At 41.5% G+C, this 22,870-nt stretch overlaps 1 protein-coding gene across 2 annotated transcripts in view; it reads right to left on the bottom strand.

Moving 5' to 3' along the window:
* PPIL2 (peptidylprolyl isomerase like 2) overlaps positions 1 to 22,870 on the bottom strand; it is a 126,258-nt gene that overhangs the window by 57,963 nt on the left and 45,425 nt on the right. For both annotated transcript variants that reach the window (XM_090062831.1, XM_090062832.1), the window contains exons 9-12: positions 14,307 to 14,382; positions 12,590 to 12,750; positions 8,202 to 8,277; positions 6,621 to 6,727 (exon numbers count right to left, since the gene is read on the bottom strand). In XM_090062831.1, the coding sequence (XP_089918957.1) occupies positions 6,621 to 6,727; positions 8,202 to 8,277; positions 12,590 to 12,750; positions 14,307 to 14,382 (420 nt within the window). The remainder of the gene's footprint in view (positions 1 to 6,620; positions 6,728 to 8,201; positions 8,278 to 12,589; positions 12,751 to 14,306; positions 14,383 to 22,870) is intronic.

Below are 22,870 nucleotides of genomic sequence, written 5' to 3' on the forward strand. Positions count from 1 at the left end.
CTGCTTAAGCTCTTTAATGTAAGTATAGCTTTAATTTTCTGTGCTGTCAAAAGACTGCTTCATCTGCACAGATTTAATCAACACAAAAATAAAAGAAACAGATGGCCGTGAGCCAGCATTTGAGCAAGACTTAGCTATGTATGATGGTGTGCATTTCAGACATGCATACAAGGAGGCACCAAACAGAAAGGGAGATAAAGAGCAGTGCCTTTGGGGGAAAAAAGGAACATAATTAGGGGGCCCATACTGAGAGCACTCTGAAGGGAATGAGAGATACTGGTTGCCCCAGTGATCTATGAAGCTGTATTGATCCAAACGAGAACTACAGTCAGCATGCATTAGGTAGCAACCAGTTTCATAACATATGGCAAAATAAATGATTCAACACAGTCTGTTCGTTCTGTTGCTGACCCTAAACACTGTCATACTGATACCTCTGGCTTGTTGTCTTGCTGAAGTTACTCACTGTTCAAAAGCAAGAAAGCCACTTTTGCCACTCTGTGCAGTGCCAGAGACTCATAGAATAATTGTGGCATGACAAACTACAGGGATAATATTCACATAATTGTGATTAGGTCACTGTGACTCATTATCATGCATTGATGCCCCTCACTCCTTAATACATGTAGCAGAGAAGAGGATCAGCGAAGTTCAATGGATTGCTTCTATTTACTCATCCTCAGGACCACAATATACTTGCCAGGGTAACCATGTTTGTGTATCTTAGGGCAGAGGTTCCCAGCCCCTGGGCCGCAGACCAGTACTGGGCCACAAAGGTTTGACTGCTGGTCTGCAGGAGGGTTGGCTGCCAGTCCGCAGTATGCCGGTCACTTTCAGGCTGCAGTTTGCCAGTCCTCAATCTAAAAAGGTTGGAAACCCATCTTAGGGAGCGTGTGAAATTTTCCTGGAGTAGACAGTAAGAGATTAGTTTGTGCAGTTTTTCTTGAAGCTGGTATGGAAAGGGTTTCATAGACATTAGGGCTGGAAGGGACCTTGGAAGATCATCGAGTCCAGCCCCCGCCCAAAGAGCAGGAAGTCAGCTGGGGTCATAGGATCCCAGCAAGATAAGCATCCAATTTGCTCTTGAAGGTGTTCAGTGTAGGTGCTTGGACCACCTCCGATGGCAGGCTGTTCCAGACCTTGGGGGCTCAAGACAGTAAAGAAATTCTTCCTTATGTCCAGCCTGAAACGGTCTTGCAGTAGTTTATAACCATTCAACCTTGTCATCCTTGGGGCGCTCTGGTGATCAAACGTTCCCCCAGATACTGGTGGTCACGCCTGATAAAGTTATAGGTGGCCATCGCTTTTCCAGGCTAAAGAGCCCCATCCATGGCTTTCAGCCTGTTATCATAAGGTCTGTTTTCCTGACCTCTGATCATGTGCGTGGCTCTTCTCTGGACTCTCTCAAGCTTCTCCACATCCTTTTTGAATAGTGGAACCCAAAACTGGACACAGTACTCCAGCTGTGGCCTCAGATTTGATGATGTCTTGGGTTCAAGGAGTTTTTAGAAAACTCAGCCATCAAACCTGCATTATACTTGTAATATACAGATGGCATTTTCATCATCTGAACTCAACACCTGGACTCACTCAATGATTTCCAACACAACCTCAACAAATACCACCCTTCTATCAAATTCTCTCTGGAATACACTAACACTGGAATACTTTTGTGTGTCAAGACACCACAATCCACATTCAGAATGGTACCCAACAAACTACTGTACATAAAAAACCCATGGACCACCACTGTTACCTCTACAAAACCTACAATCAGCCCAAACCCACCAAAAAAGCAATAATCCCATGATGGACAACTTGAGACCCTCTGGGTTAAAATCCATGGGAAACACAGTACAGGGGATACTATGGTGTGGATCTACTCAGCCCCCCAACCCAGAGTCAAGACCTTGACGAGGAGTTCACCAGAAAATTGGCTGAGGCCGCACGATCCCAGTGTATCGTTGTCATGGGAGACTTTACCTAGACATCTCATGAGGAGTGCTCGGCCAAATCCGAGTGGTCACAAAGCTCTCTCTCATGTGTGGATGACCTCCATCTGACGCAGGAAGTCTATAGGCTGACAAGAGGTAAAGAGCTGCTTGACCTCGTACTGGCAATCGGGGATGACCTAATCAGTGACCTAATGATTGAAGGGAAGCTGGGTGACAGTGACCATGAGCTGATCACCTTCACCATCTGGCAAGTCAGTCAGTAATACACAAGCCCTCAACTTCAGGAAAGCTGACTTTGAAAAGCTAAGGAGGCTTATCAGAGAGGCCCTAAAAGGCCACAACCCAATGGTGAGGGGAGTTCAGGACGAGTGTTTGCTCCTCAAGGGAGCAATCCTGGATGCGCAAGCAAAGTCCATCCCATTTCAGGGGAAAGGCAGCAAAAAGGCACAGCAGCCCCCTTGGCTCTCCAGGGAACTTGTGGACCTCCTATGTCTTAAAAGGAAGACCTACAAAGGATGGAGGACTGGAACTACCACCAAGCAGGAATACTCTGTTCTGGTCCAGACCTGCAGAGAGCAAATCAAGAAAGCCAAGGCTGTGAAGGAACTCACAGCTAGCGACAAATATCAAGGAAAATAAGTCCTTTTTTTAGATATGTGGGAAGCCGGAGGAAAAGCAAGGGCAACATTGGACCCCTGCTAAACCAGATGGGGCAACTGACAACTGACGCCCAGGAAAAAGTGAACTTGCTAAATGGGTACTTTGTGTCAGTTTTTCACCAGGCCCATCGGATGACCCTGCCCACTATAGGTCAGGAATACCCAGGTGAAGTAGATTCCTTGCCCTCCATCGAAGCTGACCTCGTGAAGGAACACCTTGAGAGACTGGATACCTTCAAGTCAGCTGGTCCTGATGGGTTACACCCACGGGTACTCAGGGAGCTGGCGAGCATCATAGCTCAGCCCCTGGCACAGATCTTCGAGAGCTCTTGGCACTCTGGTCAAGTGCCCAATGATTGGAAGAGGGCCAATGTCAATGCCTATCTTCAAGAAAGGGAGGAAAGTAGATCCGGCTAATTACAGGCCTATCAGCCTGACCTCTATCCTGGGGAAGGTCCTGGAAAACATTCTCAAAGAGGCCATCCTTAACAGATTAGCTGAAGGCAATATCCTGAGGGATACCCAGCTTGGGTTTGTTGCAGGTAGGTCTTGCTTGACCAATCTCTTTTCCTTTTATGACCAGGTGGACTTATCACTTGGACAAGGGAGAAGAGATTGACATTGTATATACTGGGAGAAGAGATTGACATTGTATATACTGAATTTTAAAAAGTCTTCGATCTAGTATCCCACGACCACCTCTTGGCTAAACTGGCTAACTGCAGCATCAACTTCACCATGATCTGCTGGCTGGGGAATTGGCTCTGCAGTAGGATGCAGAGGGTGATGGTTGATAGGAGCCAATCGCCTTGGTGCGCTGTGACCAGTGGGGTCCCTCAAGGCTCTGTCCTAGGGCCTATACTATTTAACATTTTCATCCATGATGTGGATATTGGTGTCAGAAGTGGACTGGCCAAGTTTGCTGACAACACCAAACCCTGGGGTAAAGCATCCACACCTGAGGACAGGAGGGTGATCCAGGCAGATCTTGAAAGGCTCAGGAAATGGGCGGATGAAAAATACAAGGTTCTTCACCTTGGGAGGAAAAACCTGCAGCTTGCTTATAGGCTCAGCAGTGCTACGCTGGTTAGCACTATAGATGAAAGGGACTTGGGGGTCATGACTGACCACAAAATGAACATGAGCCTTCAGTGTGATGCTGTGGCTAGTAAAGTGAGCAAAACGCTGGCTTGCATCCATAGATGCTTCTCAAGTAAATCCCAGGACGTCATTCTCCCATTGTACTCTGCCTGGGTGAGGCCGCTGCTGGAGTACTGCGTCCAGTTTTGGGCTCCGCAATTCAAAAAGGATGTGGAGAAGCTTGAGAGGGGGCAGAGGAGAGCCACGCGCATGATCATAAGGTCTGTCAGGAAAACAGACCTTATGATGAGAGGCTGAGAGCCATGGGACTCTTCAGCCTGGAAAAGCGCAGGCTTAGAGGTGATCTGGTGGCCACCTATAAATTTATCAGGGGTGCTCATCAGGATCCGGGGGAATGTCTGTTCACCAGAGCGCCCCAAGGAATGACAAGATTGACCAGTCGCAAACTCCGCCGTGACCGGTTCAGGCTGGACGTAAGAAAGAACTTTTTCACTGTCTGAGCCCCCAAGTTTTGGAATAGACTGCCGCCAGAGGCGGTTCAAGCACCCACTTAGAACGCCTTCAAGATGCATTTGGATGCTTATCTTGCTGGGATCCTATGATCCCTGCTGACTTCCTGCCCCTGGAGCAGGGGGCTGGACTCGATGATCCTCCAGGGTCCCTTCCAGCCCAAATGTCTGTAAAATCTGTGAAATCTATAAGCCAGATCCTCAGATAAAACTGCATGTTCTCTGAGAAGAATACTTGTAATCGATACAACCTCAGCAACCTAAAAATTACCTTTATCCAACAAGGATAAAGGCAGAGTAACAGGTCCCTTCTTCGAATGAGCCATCCAAACACCTGCACAAACCTGCTAAAACATGAAAAAAAAATCTCCACCAATCACACACCCTTAGTTGTCAGATGCCATCCCATACTTACCAATACATCTCTGCCATCACAACGATCAACACACCCCACAATGAAACCATCAGAATACACGGATCCGACACGTCTAACACAGAATGTGATGCATTTACCTAATGCACCAAATGCTGTCGTGGACACTATATGGGTAAAAGTAAACAAGCACTACACTCCAAAATGAATCCTCATAGAAAAAAGATATGAGAGACACCAAATCGTACCCCCTCTTTAATGCTCTTATTCTTTTACATAGTTAGGTTAGCTCTTTTAACTACCCTTCACTTGTTCTGTAGCTACTTCTGAGAACTTCTCTTTGCTCCACAGTTTACAGCCCTCTTGTGTCTTTAAATGACCATTTACACTTACATTTTGGAACGGAACAAAAAGTTGTTATTTTATCTGGTACTTAGCTTAGGCTGGATCTGCTTCTTTCCCAGACCAGAAGAATGGACTTCATGCCTGAAAGTATCTAGTACATATCTCTTCTAACTATACAGTTGGTTCAATAAAACCTATCATCAAAGAACCTCTTGCTTCTTGCATATCATATACCCATGACTATCATGACTAGGCAGTACAAGACATTTCCATGAGATCCTTGGTGCACATACCTAAATACACTTCATGAGCACCTTGCAAAGGCTCAGGTTTTTCCCAGCTTATTCAGATGGAGCAGCTTTCACTGAGGGTAGTACTGCAAATTTCAGTAGGACAACTTGTGGTGTCAGATTCCATTCATGTCTGGAAAAATTTGGTCTCTAAACTGTTTTGGTTTTTTTTTTTTGGTTCAAAGGGCTTCTCTGCTGGGGAAGCCTGAAATCTTCATAAGCCAGAAATCTTCATAAGCTAAACAGTTGCATTGAGAGATAACTACAAGCTCAGCTCATGAATGTGGACATTATAAACAATGTAAACAAAACAGCTGTGTAGCTGTGAAGCTCTTAGCTTGTAAAATTTAAACTTAGTAAGACTGGATTTTTTTTTTCTTGTTTTTCTTTTCCCTTAAAAAGGCTAAGAGATCTGAAAAACACTATTAATGCAGTCCTCCAGTTACAAGTTAAATCAATTTGGAAATGCAAAAGCTGAGGTTCTAGCAGCAATGTTTATGCATTCTATACCTATATATTACTTCCTATGCTTGTTTACCTGATTAAATATGTTATATATTATCACTTCCATCAGCTCCATTCTGCAGGATGTTTATTACGGTAGAGTTAGCAATGTGATAAGAATCTTCATTTTTACATTTCACGATTTTATCATTTCAGTCTTACAGCTTAAATGATGCAGTTTTCCATACTTAATAATGAAATAAAGACAAACATGGAATTTTCATTTGAAGAACTCAGTGCTTTATAAAAAGCTGGCAGTAATTACCATAAACTTTTTTTCAAACAGGCCACACCAAGCCATAAAGAAGTCAAACATCTTGACTGGGGCATGCACACAAAGCCAGTGGCAGAGTTAAATTTATAAACCAAGTCTCTCAAATTCCATTTTTTCTTAAAGGGGAGTTGGTCTGTTCAAAATTAGGAAAAGGAGGAATCCTTAAGTCAGTCTTTCTTTTAAGATGTGCTTCATGTTATGAAAGTTTCAGACCCTCTGTTTAACTGCAGTGCTTATAGTTTTGCTTTTATTATTTTATTTTTGTACCAACGCTAACTCTACAATTTTTACCCACTGTTTATCTCTCTTGGTTTCTGGAGATGACTAATACAGATGCAAATGTCACCTTGCAGGACCAATCAGCAGGAACAGTTCTTCCCTCTCAAGTCTCTCAGAATCTCTTACTATGTCTTGTTTAGAAGTAAAAGAAAACCCCAAATGAACTGATACTAACAAACAGAACACACACCAAACATCACTGAACACCAATTACATTTCTTTTATCTATTATGACAATATATAGTCTCTACTGTTTGAGTATTTTGAGTACCCACAGCTATGCTAAGATAAGTTACACTGGACTATTAAAAATCTATATTGCATACTGTACCATGTCACAGTGCAGCTCCAGGTTCAGGTCTCCTTTATTGGTGTGCAGCCGTATATAACCTTTCTTTTTCACATATTGGTACCGCACAACATCCTCATCAATGGCAGCTGCCCCAAAGCAAAGCCAAATATTAGCAGTCTTGAAATGTATTCATTTGCATTTAGATGTCATCTGCAAACAAATTACTGGACAATGCTAGATGACTTTCTTTCCTAATGATTTAAGACCTTCAGATATAGTAAGTTCATAGCAACCCTTACACGTTATAATTTTTATTCTAGAAAGTCCCCAACTTGGCTGGAGTCAACTGGGTGACGTGTATTTTTAAGCCAGGTAACATTCAACAGTATATCCTGTAATTTTTCAATAGTGTCTAAAATTCATGGGAATTATTCTGAAATGAAACTGCTTATTGCCAAACTTAGAACTTATGCAGGTAGTCATCAGCCAACCACAAATTGTTGAGAGCTGAGGATATAAACAGTTTTGAACCAAAGAAGCAAGTCATCCATTACTGAGCAAGTCATGTAGAGGATCACTCTTGGAGATTTCCAGTTCATTTGTGTTAAAGCAGCTCCATTCCTAACAATTTTCCTATGCATTCAAAAATCTTTCTTCAAATCTCTGAATAATAAAAAGAGGGAAAGATCCAGGAAATCCCACAAAGTAAAGAAAACTACTTTGGTAAATATGCAGTTAGAGCACTGGCTTCAGGCTTTAACTAAGCATATCAGATTCCTCAATCTTTGGTCCCAAGAGCTAGAGTTTCATCCTGTACTTGCACGTAATTTGCCAAACTACTTAATCAGCACCAACATTAAGATAATTCTGTGCACTTCTGTTTAAATTGGAGAATGAGGGGAAAGAATTATCATTTAAAATGCATCTTTATGCAGGAGCAATTTTGAACAGCATTAAGTCAAGATGTCAACACACAAATCCTAACATAATTTTGACTAATATGAGAAGGTTTTAAAGCCAAAGAGAGACAGTAAACTTTTTATACTGAAACTCAGAAGAAATCATTTTTCACTGCTAACCTGCATAAACAGGCATCTCATTTTGTGGTCCACAGGCATATAAAAATCCTCATTAATTTTAGTCGAACGCAAGTATGTGACAATTAGAGCCAAAACTAAATTCACAATTGACCCATGTCTTCAGAACCGTATCAACAGAAACCAGAGCTATAGCTTCATAGAGCAGGGCTGTCCAATCTATAAGGCAATGGGTCTGTAAGCCTGGTGATCTGCACCAGAGAGGGTGCTGCCTCCACCACTGCACTGTGTGCAGGCACCCTAGCCTCACCCTCAAAAGCCTGGGCCATGGGCTCCCCTAGCCTCACCAGCTGTAGCATGCCATGTCACGACACCCCTCTGTGCCACACCACCCAGATCTTGGCTGCTGCTGGATGGATGAAGCCCATGGGCTGCCAGCTGAATATGCAGAGGGAATAAGAATTTCAGATACCATGTACTGACAAGATAACCACAGTGCACACTTGCAGTCCCTGAAAATGCTCACATCTCAGGGAGTGTATTTTAGCTATATATTTTGTGAAAATATAGCGATCTAGGTTACCTGCTTCATGTGTAGTTTCTGGCACCATTGCAGTGGATGTGAATGAGGCACTTACTGTCCCTGTGGAATAGTGAGCCTGTACAAAGATAGAAAAAAGCAAGAAGGAAAATAAGCCTTACAAGAACTCTGTCCAAAAATTCATCCATCTATTAATTCTGATGTACACCAAAAAATTTACATGGGGAAAACATCCTTACAAATGTATCTAAATATATAGTTAAGATTAAGCAAAACAATTAACCAGCTGTTGGAAAAGTAGCTGCAGACCTTCTAGTTGCTGAAAAGAAATTAGAAGTTTGTCTGTACTTAGCATAGAATCCTGATTTCAAGAATACAACGGGAATTTTACTATTGTCTTCAATACAGCCAAAATGTTACCCATTAAGCCCCCACTGCTTTTAATGTTAGCACTCTGAAGTGTCCTGCTAGACAAATACAGATGTACTGACTACTTCAGCTAATGACAGATCCTCACAATCCCACAAAAGCTACCTGAGTATTCAGAATGTTGGAATGATTAGGTATTAGGGCTATGCAAAGCTTTGGTCCCTGATCTAATTTAGCAGAGATTCAGCCTGATTAGGTGGCCAAATCTCTAAATCCAAATAGAATCAGAGGACCCTTTAATGTCTCCAAATCGAATCGGAACCCCCCAAATCAATTTGGAGAGATTCGGTGATTCGGACATAGACACAGCTTTACATTTCTTTTCTACATACCTCAAAGTACCAGGTGGCTCATGAGTGCTGCAATGCTGGGGCACATGTAGTGCCCCACAGAAGCATGAGGGGCTCCCCAGCCACGCCCAGCAGCAGACCCGAAAATGGATCAGAAGCACTTCCAGCCCATTTCTGGGTCTGCCGGGGAGCACACTGGGGGCCCCCCCGTGCTTCCGCTGCTCAGTGACTGATGCCTCCCGAGTCTGGTCCCCCATAGCTTGGAAGATGCAGGGGGGGCCCCCCAGTGTGCTCCCCAGCAGAGGACCAGTACTTGTAGTCGACTTCCAGGTTCGCCACCGAGCATGTGGCGGGCCTCCTCCACTCCTGTGGGATGCTTCATGCGTCCCAGCATCGCAGCGATCACGAGCCATGCCTGCTACCTCAAGGTACGTAGAAAAAACTTCTAAAGCTGTTTCTATGTCAGGAACAGTGATATGAATCAACGAATCGAATCGCTGTCCCTGATTTGGGTTGAATTCGGATTGAATAGGGCTGGCTCCGCACACCCCTATTAAGTATTCACTAGGGACACTGCAAGTACTCAAATGCACACTTGCAGAGTTTTCTCTATACTTATTCAAATCTGGTGAAACAGCTATACTCTGCAGAAGACATTTCAACAGCAGCTGGAAGATGCTGTCATAAACTGAAGCTCTGAAAACAAAGTCTACGTTCAGATTTTCTAGTGAACACTCTCCTGTCAAAAAGTAAACAAAGCCACTCTAACTATGCATCATGGTGTGCACTTCCTACCCTGTGTTCTTCATAGGTTTTTGCATCTCAGATCAGGTTTTTCTGTTGCAGAGATCAAGCTTATTTATTTCCTTTATTAGATCAGTGGGAGTTGATAATGGCCCCCAGAACCCTTATCATTCTTGCCTTCTATGCTGAGATGCCAGGATGAGTGCCTGTCGTTGTGGCAAATTCAGTAATGCTGAGGACCACTTCTTTTTGAAGTGAACCAAGTCCTATCAACTGGTTTGCAACTGACCTGTGAACTTTTGGTTGTTATTAACCTGACTTGGAATCAAACTAGCAACCTGGACATGAGAGAGGCTGTTATCCCTACCAGTAGTCCCTTGAGCTGTTCAGCCCCCTTTAAAAATGATAGCTTTTGTCCCCAACATGCAGTTTGTAGTTTTCTGGAATAATCAGTTGTAGAGGGAGCAAAGATTAAGAATTAAAGATATTCTGGCCATAGGTTACTAGTCAAAAAAAGCCAGAAGCAGCACATATGCTGCATTGCTGATATAATCAGCAGAAGACATTTAATCTGCTACCTCTAAGAAAGCTATCATATAAATTATTAGTTTAAGCGATTTGATAGGAGTATTGTCTCTCACTACATTAAACATGTTTTTATTACATACTGAAAATTGCTTGCAAAATTGGACATTATAAGGAGGATGGGCAGTATCTTGATTTTCAAAAAAAAGATATTTATATACACACACATCTATGGATATATGTAACTATATACATTTCTGCTCCCCCATTGTCAATAAAGGAAAGTAAATCCGTTTGTTTCTTAAAAAACAGTTGCTAAACTAAAGGTAAGAGTGGCATGTTACTATACCCTGCTGCACAGTGACACAGCCCTCATTTACCTCCCTTTAAGGGAGAAGTAAAACATACTGTAGCATATTTTCTTTCTTGTATATGCCATGGCAACAGCTGCGCGCCCCCCCCACCACGCCAGCCAGTGTTTGCTGCTGCTGCCTGCCTGCCTGGAGCTTGCATACTGGGCAGCCGAGAGGTGGCAGTGGCAAACACTGCCCAGCGTGGCAAGCAGGGGAACCGCAGCTGCTGCTGCTGCTGCCGCTGCAGTGCAGCCCCAACGGGCAAGCCCAGAGCCAGCGTGGGGCCCAGACAGCCCCGTGTGGGCTGTTGGCAGCTGCAGCAGAGAGCGCTGGCGATGGGGTAGGGGAGGGGCCGTTTTTCCCTGGGCTCAGTGCCAGGTCATTCCCTGCCACAGAGCAGGGTGTTGGGGCTGCATGCTGCCCCCAACCTGCACCGCGGGGCTGGGGGGGCACTGATAGTGAGCGGGTGCACGGGGCCCACACTGGTGTCCCCGAGCCAGTGCCAGCAGGACCCAGAGCAGGGCGGCAGGGGCTCTATGGAGCCGGGCCAGCTCTCCCATCTCGCTGCTGGTGCAGCCCAAATCAGCTCCACAGACCCCTGCCAGCCTGTGCCCCACTCTGGGCCCCACTGGCACTGGCTCCAAGATGGTAACCAGGAGCAGGGCACTTGTCAAGGGGCAGGGCTACCCATGCAGCCCTCAACAGCTTGCCAAAACTGGGTAAGCAGCCCCCCGCCAAAAATAATTGCCCACCCCTGATCCAACTACTAGAAACACAAAAAATGTCTCTACATTTCCTATCTAAAGCAGGCCTTCCACTCCAGTTCTTGTATGAGGAAGCAGAGGCATGATGAAGTGATATTTTTCTGTCTGTTATCCGTAACATTTGCCCTGATAAATTTTTACTTAAGGCTGTCCAGACACTCAGCTCAAAGGGCTTATTGCGTCCCCACCAATTTTTTTTACTACATTATCAAGCAAGGGCTTTATTGTTATAAATTGTTTTCATATCCACAGCTAGAGATGTGAAAGCAGAGCTGCCGAGTAAACTTCCATGCACCATTCCAGTTCTAAGTAGATCAGAGTAGTATGATATGTAGAACAAAGGACTTCTATACCCATTAGGCAACACTGCCTCTCGCTGAAGTTGACAGGGCTATGCCAATGTACATCAACTGATGACAATGCTTTGGGCAACATGGAGAGTTCACGATCCATCCCTCTATGTGCTATTTTTAGATCTTATTATCTGAACCAGGGACAAAGCTGACAAATCAGGTTCATGGAGCCTCACATGTCAAGGTTCAGAAACAGTTCATCTCAGCTGCCTTGTTATAAAAATCTTTTCAGCGTATTAGTACTTTGTGATTTTCATAAAAAGGTAATTGAAGTACAATGATGCACATCCTAAAACAGTTTAAGGGAATGGATAACATCCAGTCTTGCCTACTCACAGCAGCCTTTGATGCAGGGATTCAAAATGCAGAAAGATGGCTTCTCTTGACAACTATGAACAGACAGTAACAGTAGAAGAAATACTGGAGCAGTTGCTACTGATTTTTATATATTCCTACACCAGGAAAGTTTCAATTGCATGGCCCTTAAGGTGTGTTCCCTCTGCTATAACTCTGGAAGCTATGATAAATGAAGTTAAAGCCAGGGATTACAAATTAGGAGGAAAAAAAAAGTACAGTAAAAACTGTGTTAACCAATGCTAAGTGGGGTAAGCAGGGTGCAGGATATCTAAAAATTCAGAGCAGTGGCAGCACTGGGTGGCGGCAATGGCTGCCATGTGTGAGCTTCCCCCCAACTCCTGCGTCCAGCCGGAAATTCTAGTTAGAGTATTCCAGACAGCAGAATGCCAGTTAACACAGCTCTTACTGTATCACCTCTCTCACCAAAGTAATCATCTTATAAATTGAAAACATAACTCTCACTGAATCTGATATACAGTAAATTGTCATGCATCAGAAAATATAAGTACTCTGTTCAGACAGTAATCTGCTTCCTTTAGTGAAAAATGCCTTCTACAATTCTTCAAAAAAAAAATCAAATTGTTGATAGTAAATAAATCAATTAAGTCATCTTACTGCATTCAGCTTATCCACTTTTTTCTTTTCAGGAGCCTTCATTGTAGCTGCTAGAATATCATCGCCTTTGAATTCTTTATAAAGTTCCAGTAAAGTCTCTCGGGTCTCTGCATTTGTATTTTTCAAATAGTAAGATGGATCCAATTTTGCTTTTTCTTCATCTATAACACAGTAATGGATCATTGTGAGTTAAAGACCCATATCTAAGTTGGAAAATAATTTCGTTTCTCTTCAACTTAACAGGCCATATTTATATTTTTGTACCAAAAACCCCCCAGCAACTGTTTCTGTTATTTTTCTTGGAACTACCATATATTTGTTCTTGGAGAAATGACAGTAAAACAATGAATGACATGATATAATAGGAAAAGACAGTGTAACGTAAAATATGGCAAGATAAGTACCTGACTGCAATATGCTATAAAAAAATTCTCAACTGGATTCTGACTACAACCTTTTACCAAGAGATTTCTTTTTAAACTACTTAAAGTACCTCCACACTTGTAAGTCAAAATAAACTGGAACACTAACGAAAAAGCCACTATTGACCATATGCAGTGGACTTCTGTCCTGTCCCCTCTCTGAATGAAAGGGGTCTGATGCACAAATGCCAAGAGGTATCTGTAGCATGATAGCAAGTTTTGGGGTTTTCTTTTTTGTAAATGGTTAAATCACACCTAGGCTCCATTTTTCCAAGCCTAATTCAGATCAGCAGTATGTATTTACAGTTGAGTTGCAACTCTTGGAATATAGGTGGGAAAAACAAGTTTGCTGCAAAAATCAATAGCTGCTGTTTCTTTAGCATATGGTTGTAAAATGCCACCAAAGTTATGTTTGGGGTCTGTCAAGTAGCATTTTTATGGCCAGTGGTAGTTTTTAAAGGAAACCACCAAGGTTTAAAAAAGAAAGAAAAAAAATTAAAAGGCAGAAATTTTTATCTTTTGAGGAGAGGTATGACAACTGTGTATATGCTATGCATCTGTGTGTGCAAAGCATCCTAGTAAAGAAAAAGAGCAAATATCCCAGTCCCAGAAACCAGAGAGAAGAAATATTTATTTTGTTTCAGATGATTACGTTATTTTACTTTTTTAGATTTTTTTAATTCTGATTTTTTGGCAAATCACTTCTTTCTCTCTCCATTTCCCTCTTCACCATAATGCCTTATCTATGTCTATAGAAAGCATGGTGTGGGCTGTTGCTATATTTTCTTACAATATCCGGTAGAGCTAGAAAGGAATTCCTTCATAAAATCTGTTTCCACTGGAAACAAAGACCCACCACAACAAACTTTTCACAGGTAAGGACAGCTTTTAACAAATTTCTCATTCGAATAAATGCAAAATTGTCAAAATATTCTGTTTTTCAAGGGATTTTTCTTCAATTAGTTTACAGTAAATTTAAAATTAAAAAGACAAGAGTGAAACAAAATATTCCAAATGAACTAAATGAAGGGTTTTTTTTTTTCTATTTTGGTATTTTTAAAGAAGACTCAAGTCTCAATTCAAGACTGGGAAAATTCAAAATATCAAAGATTTTTGCATGATGCAAATATTATTTTCTGGATTAACATATGGCACCTCGGAGCTCTGGTCTCAGTTGGAGTGTCTAGACAGGAAGAAATACCACAAACATCACCTGCCAGTTTCAATAAAAATTACCCAAATCCCACGATGTTTGTAAATTTGGTTTCTTCAAACTGCTTTCAGTTCTTCCTTACCTGGATCTGTCACTTTTAAGTTGTTCTTAACATGGAAGAAGTTGGAGACATTAAATTTTTCCAAGCTGGTTGGATCCTGAAAATAAAAACAAAAGAAGGTAAATTTTCTTGTAGTAAGAACAAGTAATCTTGTATTAATTAAATGGGAAAGGAGGGCAAAAAAGGAGAAAGTAAACACTTCTGGTTATATTGTTTACTGTACTATGTCTGAAAAGCTACTGTTGTGTTCATTAAAAAGCAGAGGCAATTATTGCCATAGATGTGCTCAAGAATGGACAGGGTTCATAGCTTGCAAACCTGGGGCTTCCTTTTCAGAACTTTCCTTGGCTGAACAAGATGGCACTGTTCATTACATAGCAGTCAGATACTTACAAGGTATTCAAGCACCCAATGGGATTTTCAGAAACATGAAGGCACCTATCTGCATTTTTAGGCTCCTCCAGACATTTTTAAACCTGGCCGCAAGAGGAGGTGAGTGCTGCAGACAAATGCAATAAAAGCAACACTTTCATTTAAGGCAAATTTTAAATGAAAAGAAGGGGTGGGGGGGAGAGGATGCCCACAGGGTGCAATTTGTTACATTATTCTGTTTTCTGAAAGGTTTCTTATGTTTTCACTAATATAGCAAGTCTTCACAGCTTTCTTGCTCACCAACTTCATCTTAGCCTCCCAGCGTGTTCAAAACAGACATGCCTGATCATAAGGGATCCAGGTTTTCCATTCTCTGTAGGAAAACAGAGAAAAATTAAATTTTCTCTTTTAACAGAGAAAACATGGACTTTCTCTTTTAAAAGAGAAACTCACAGATTTTCTCTTTTAAAGGAGAAAACTGGGGGTCTCCTCTTTAAAGTGAAAAAATGAGGGAAACCATAGGTTTCCTTTTGCAGGCCGGCCAAGTTCCAGCCTGCAAGGGGGTTCAGGAAGCAGGGGGAGGGTAAGAGGCAGGGCGCGACATGTGCATATGCATGTGGCAACCAGGCAGCAGTGGAGAGCAGCTTCCTCTAGGTAAGTCTATGGGGACAGGGGTGTTAGGGTAGCTTGTCACATGTATGTATTAAGTTGCACTTGCTTGAGCGGTGAATTAAAGTACTGTTTGAACTTTTCTTTTATATTTAGCTTTATTTAACTATTGCTTAAGTTTTTGTGTAGCCTCATTATTATTAGAACAATTTTTTAATCAGCTGGCTTTGAGCTCTTTTTCGCAGGCAGTTTATAGCCTTGAGCTTCCTTGTATATTGTTTCTTTCCTTTTTTTTAATCACGGCAAGACATTTTTCTAACATAATAGCCTTGTTACCGGCTCAAATTAACTAAACTTGGCACTAACCAGCTGAATCAGAGGGATTAAATGATTAGATATGTTAATGAAAGGAGAGAAGAAAAGACCAATGGACAATGCCCAGATCAAGACACTGGTAAAGGGTCAAATTAGGAGGTGTGCTTGTCTTGCGTCTGTCGAGCAAAGGAACACACTAAACAGGATAAAATATGGATAGTATACTGACCTCATGGAAACCAATCAATGATACCCAAAAACAAAGAGTCATCAGAAGAGTGAAGTTGAAGAAAAGCATAAGAGGGGGGACAAAGAAAGTTAAATATGTGTTGTTAGACATCCAGGAAACAACACCTATCCGGATTGTGTCAGCCACTGACTACTTTCAGACTAAGTGGAGATAACCATCTTGGAATTGGGTATGACCATTGTACTAATTGTTTTTTTCTCTCTCTCTCTCTCTATATATATATATACAGAAACTCCTAAGATAACATTTGTTGTATCAATAAAGCTAGATTTTGTTTCAGTAAACTGTCAGTTTTTTCATATTTCACATTAATTTCCTGGGTTAATTATACTTTTAACGATTTGGTGGGCAGTGGTGCTAACAGAGGTGGGAAAGGGGCACAGATGCTGGTCAGGCGGGGGGGCACAGGCAACATGGCAGGGGGGCACACGACCCCTGAGATTTCTACACCCAGAGCTGGTCTGACCCCACTGCAGCCCTGTGCCCTGCTGTGTGAACAGAAATCTTAGGGGGTGGGGTGGGGGTATGTGCATTGCCTGCCCCCCCCCGCCACCTTCCTTAAACATCTGCTTCCTCATACACAGGAGGGTAGAGGTGTGGAACAGTGGGTCAGGAGTGAGGGGCAGGGAGACAGAGAGAGACAGACTGTGTATCCATGAGAAAGAAAGAGCAAGCCAGCAAGCAAACCAGCCAAGACTGCAATAAAGGCAGTAGAGAACTTATATAATTACAAGTAAAAAGCAGTTATTTGCTCTACAATAATAGAGTCATATTTCAGAATTTGTCCACTGAGAAGCACATATACGTCCAAACAGTATGGTTACTCATTCAGCATGCCTATGGGTTGCAACAGAAGACCACTCAAAAATTATCATCTGCATTTGAGAAATTCCATCAAGGCCCTTTATTCCGACCTGGATAAAAACCACCAGAAACTGGAGGACCCCCCCCACAAATACAACCTTGAATTTGAATAATAATGTTTCTAAGAGTCCATCCCCTTTTGCCCCTTTAGTACTATGATTTTCCTATAGGACTTGAATACCTGACTATCAACTAAGCCATGAAGGTAGCGGAGCAGAAGCACAGGACCTAGTAATACTGAATGAAATCAAAGAAAAAAAGGGACCTGAAATGGCAAAGCAGTGATTCTCAACCAGGGTGCCATGGTACCTCAGGTCTCATGAGATCTTTTCAAGTATGCCACGCAATGTTAGTACTGTTAGGTGTGCAAAACTGACTCACAACATACACCCAGGTTTCAAATAGGAATCCATAATGTTAAAATCATTCTGACCTGTTGTGAGCTTTCTGAGTTCTCTGCAACAGAAGAATTTATCTAGTATTTTTCTCTAGTCAAAAAAAGAAGAATGAAGACTAAAAGCTGGCATTTCTCAAGGGTGCCTTGGTGTTGAGACCCACTGGGACAGAGATCTAGATATACTTTTTTATCATGGAATCCTCTGATTTCAACACAGATGTCAGGGTAAATAGGTAAACTGTTGGGGGAAGTGAAGGAGGAAGAGGCTGACATCAGTGTTTGAAGCAGCTAACCCTAATTAGCCCTGACGCCATTTAAAAGCCAAACTATAAAGTAATTTTGCAGCAGTATGTCAAGAAGCCACTTCAGTAATATCCATATGCTGCTAAATAAAACCAGGGCCCACTGCACAGCAATGTAATGTTAGCAGGAAGCAAGTGTTCTCTCTGCAGGAGGGCTAATTCTGAGTCTATTCAGTTTAAAACTCGCAGTGACTTCACCAATTGATTAGGCCCCCAGCCTGCTTATTTCGACTCAGATGGAACTGCACCGACTTCAGCACTGAATACATATCCATGGAACTGCACGATCAGGGCACTGCTTTGTATTTTGGCCCTAGAAGTCACTTTGCACAAGTTTCTGCCAGCACATATTGCTCAGGTTTGCTTCCCATGATTGGGTTGGTTGAGTCTCCACTAGCAAGTATAGAAGGGGGCTAGGACTCGGGACTTTTAGGTCCTTGCTTCTGCTTTTTGCTACAAGACTGGGGGGCAAACCACTTGAGCTTTCCCCTCACGTACAGAAACATGACTACCTCACAGGTCTGCCACGAGCTTTAAATCAACCTTTGCAGTTCATTTTGAAATGTTGACAGACCAAATGGGCTATATCAAATTCTTTAAACCAGGGCCCATCTCCTGGCTTATGTTTTGTATGGTGCAATCCATATTTATAAAGCAATGTATAGGTGGACTCTATTACCATGAAAACTATTAAGTCATCATACAAGAAACCAATCAAAATCTATGGCCTACTGGACACAGGTTGTTAAATTGTTCCTACATAGCTCTTGGTACAATTTTGTTTGGCCTTTAGTTTAAGTAGGTAAGACAGGGGGAGGCCTAAGGAAGAGCTAATTTTGCTCTGGTATTATTCAATAATCCATAATATCTTCTCTCATAACAATTATTTTCATATCCCTCCCCCACTTCCCCACAAGGTCAGCTTCCTGAGCTCATCTACAGAGCAAAGAGGTCAAAAACATCTCGTCAGGATATCTAATTATTCCAGGAAATTATACCTTACAGAAAATACGAAAAAATTAGCTTGCTCAAGGTCTGAAGTGGTAAAATGTCCCAAGGAAACAAAATATAAAATATACTAATAAAAAACTGCAACAGATCAAAATTAAAAAAAAATGACTGTGTGCTGGATAAGGAACTATTACACTGATGTGAATATGAATAGCATAATGCAAAATAAAACAGAAGAAAGTTACTCAAACTTAACTGTCAAAAAGAAAGTTCTGATAATTCCATCTCAGCTAAGTCAATGGTTAATACTGCAGAGCTGGTAGCTTCATCTCTCGTTAAATGATTTAATTATGTCTTTCATTCATCCCTGAAATTGTATGCATCCACTGGTGGATAAATCTTTAGTTTTATTGCTAGCTATAAAACTAAAAGACATTTATGAAATCAAGCTGCATGAGTCTGCACCCTAATGACGATCGAGTGGTTTTCTTTCCTTTTTCCCCTTTTAATCATTTTTCATTGTTTTGTAGCTCCATTAGCGATACTATAACGTAGTCTCACTAAAATATTTAATTTTTAAAAGCTAAAAATTTCCTCTGTTGAAGACCTTATGTATAAAAAGTGTATTTTTTTAATTCCCTATTTACATTCACCTTTCCATTCCCCCGCATCTGCAGATGCACCAATTTCTGCACTTACATGTATTTGGAGTTCTACTGCAACAACAATACAATATGCATACACACAAAATCAGAGAAAGGATCATTTCACAACTCCAAAACAGTGATTCTCAACTGGGATGCCACTGCACTTGTAATAAATGCATTTGCTTTTGACATGGGTGCTGCTAAATTCAGAACAGTTATAGAGGGGTGGTTGTCATCTAAAAAAGTTGAGAGCCACTGGTCTAGACTGACAGACTATAGAGGGATTAGTCATACATGAAAAAAACCCTCAGCAAGGACCTGTGTGGGTGGCTTGATGTTAAATTACAAACAGAAAATGCAGGCTGCTTATTCCCAAACTTTCTTCATACTAATTTTAAGCTACAATGTTCACTTACAGACAGTTATTATCCTGCCAATAAATATGCCAGATGCTACAGGTGAAAAGATTAAGAATATTTACCCTCTCTCGGTAGGCAACAATACATTATCTGTGTATTAATATTCATATGGAGCATATGGATTTATAGCAAGTCACATTTCTGCCACTCCTGATCAAGCTAAAGGACAAGATTCATTCTTGGAGCAGACTCTTCATGCAGGGAATAAAGGACAGGAGACATGCAATAAAAATTAATCTAGTAACAAGTTTATTATATTCACCTATACAGAGCTTAAGAATTTATTTTTTTTTTACACATAATGGAAAAAATTGTACACACAGGTACTTAAGGACTTCCAGAAAACTAAGTCAGACTTCAGAAGAGAAGGTATCATTAAAAGGTATCATATAACAGCCACAGCGGGCACATTCAGTTACTTATTGGTTTTATTAGCACTAACCAATGACACTGGGCAGGTGCAGAAGTCTTTACAGTACTCTAATTCCTCCACCCTACTCCACCCAGCAAGATACTTCCCCCTGGCTTTCTGAAACCTCACTTAACAACCTCCCCAAAGTCAACTCAAAATTCACAGTATGAAGTAAGGTAAAGGGCAAATTGCAACCTCATTTCCTTAGAGACCACAGCTGTTATGCCACTCTGAGAAGCCTTATGGAGCTCTACGCTTGAATGACAGAAATGAGAGACTAAGGCCCTGCGTGCTATTCTTCATTATACTCGGGTGGGCTATTTATTCCAATGGAAACCTTCACAAAGATTTGGTTAATAGGATTTCTCCCCTCTGATCTCATTCCTGAAAAATCAAGTGGCACTTCACAGAAGGCATTTCCCTTTGTCATTGAAGAAATCTTCCATAATTTGACACATGTGAACAGCATTAAGTCAACTGACTCCTCCCTCTACAATAACGTGTTATAATTCACAGGCAAAGTCTGATTTAGAAATAGACACCGCAAAAACAGTGCAACAGACATTAACTTAAACACTAATTACTATATGGTTCTGCTCTCCAGTTTAGACCAAACCTAACCCATACCACAGAAAATATGAACAAGCTATTTTGGCTGATGACAAGGATGCTTGGAACCCGAGATGGGCACCTTTTAAGGAGCACTTATTTAAAGCTAAACAGAAATACTCAACATGCTCTCTTGTGCATGCTCCCTTCAGCAAGTAAACTAGCCAAACATTAATGCTGAACTTACCAGATTTGTATCATTTTGTCAGTGACAGTTACTTGGCAGACAATTAGATCAGTCAAACCAAGACATGACTGTTGATAATGCTGAGAGGGAGAGAGAGACCAAATATACTTGCTTCAGACAATCTTCAGCTCTGTTAAATTAATGGTCTCTCCTTTCTTAAGGAATGGCTGGTGTTGGGGAGTGCTCTTTTCTCCCTTTAAAGTTAAAGCCTAAGATGAAACGGCTGCAGAATCATTACAACACTTTTGCACCTTTCTGTACAGAGCTGGCTTTTTACTACTATCTACAAAAAGCGAAAAATCACTTTTTGTACCTACCAATAAAGAAGAATGCCAGGTTCATTTAATTTTTATTTTAAAATAATTGATGAACCTTCTTTTCTGTTTAATCATTCTTGTCAACTGCTTTGCACGTATAGAAAATAACCTTTGTGTGTGCGCATGAGAGAACATAAAATGAACTACATAAGAAAATGAAGCTGACTGACCTAATTTCATTATAAAGAATGGGTGAATTCAACAAAACAAAACAGTTCTTACTACAGTTTAACAATTGCTAACATAACATTTGCAACATTACCTAATATTGTGATTTTACCCCACATCTTGTGATAATAGGTATTTTTTCACAACTGCTGTCAGGAGCTGAGCTTTACGTGTTATGCTTTTTCCATACAAAAAAAAGGTCTCTCTCAATTGCAAAGAAACCTGAAAATCGTAATATAAGTAATTTGGTGACCAAAAATGAGAAGACAACAAATGCAACACATTTTCTTTAAAAACAAAAAAAATCATGTTTTTGAGGCATGACTCATAAGTTTCAAGAACTTGATGTTGGCAGTACTGCAAATCATAACAGACATAAAAATGATGTAACCATCAAATCAGGGAATTTGGAAGTGCAAAAAACAACACCCCCCACATAATAGGCTCCGCTCCACATGTATTAAAGTCTTCCTTTTCTGTTTCCTTGTAACAAGGTATTTAGCAGAATTTGCAGATTCGTTGGACTCTGACAGGCTGAGCTGTAAGAACTTCCTTCTCCTTTGGCCTCGAATTTCCAACCTCTGGGCTATCAACTGTGCACCTTAACACCTGGCCCACCCCAACCCCTATGTATTAAAATAAAGGGGAGTTAGGATGACCGGAACTAGTCTTCAAAGATTTTTCATTTGTTATTTAAGCTTTGAAAACTCCATCTAGGGATTATGAACTCAGTCAGGTTTGGTGTCCTCCCCCACAGGATGCAAAGTGGCTTCAGAACCGTGGGTGCTCTAGCACCAGGGCTAGACTCATTTCCAGAGGTGTTTCTGATGATCACTGCAATACCAGAATAATGAAAGGCTGTACACAGCCTGTCTATGTCACCTACTTCAGAGAGCACAGGGAATACACAGAGTAGTACACAAGCTCACTCCATCTTGTGCAGTGGATGTGCTCCCTCTTCATTGCCAAAATGCCCTGTCACCACAGAGGAGAACTTGCTTTTTCTCCTACACAAACAGGAGAGCAAATGGGAAATGTTTGAAGGATGCAATATCAGCAAACAGTGCAGAGATCAAACCTTAAGTTATGTGAAAACATTACATTATGCTTTCTACCACAGATGCCAACGTTATTTAACAGCATGTTGAGTTTCAGGTCTTATCTACAGCTGATCAGGCTGTACAAAAAACACTCCTTAAAAATCAACAAAAGGAAGCACACAAAAGTATATTTTGTTTTTGGTTTTTTTGTTGGTTTTTTCTGAGTGGGGGCAAACGTATCTGACATTGTTTGCTTTATACCCTGATGTTCTTCTGTTCCAATCACCTCCCTTGAGAAAACAACCTTTTATGATTTTTCATGGTCCAAAACACTGGAAATCAGATCTAGTTGCAAACCCACACCCATCAAGGAAGCCTCTCTAAGCCTGCTACCCCTCAGGGCTCATTTGACTCGCACAACAGGATTCTCTGATGTCACTCTTTGGGCAGTCCCTTGTGACAAGCAGTACCCTTGTGGCTAAGGCAGAAAAGACATGCCTGTCAACTCTACTTCTCTGTCACAGCGAGGAACTGCTGTTGAATAAAGCCCAAAGTGGCAGCACACACTTCCTCTCATAGAACTGCCAATGCCTGAAGGGTTGAAGACACGTGTATAGGGGTTTCCAGTGCAGAACAGAAATCATTTTTCTAATATCTCAGAAAATTTTAGGGCCAGCTTATTCCAGGTGCTCACTCAGATGTGCAAGATGATGGCGGAGGGCTGAA

The sequence above is a fragment of the Crocodylus siamensis genome, chromosome 9 (genome assembly GCF_052110815.1).
Source record: "Crocodylus siamensis isolate JL-2025a chromosome 9, ASM5211081v1, whole genome shotgun sequence".
In the NCBI taxonomy this organism is placed as follows: domain Eukaryota; kingdom Metazoa; phylum Chordata; order Crocodylia; family Crocodylidae; genus Crocodylus; species Crocodylus siamensis.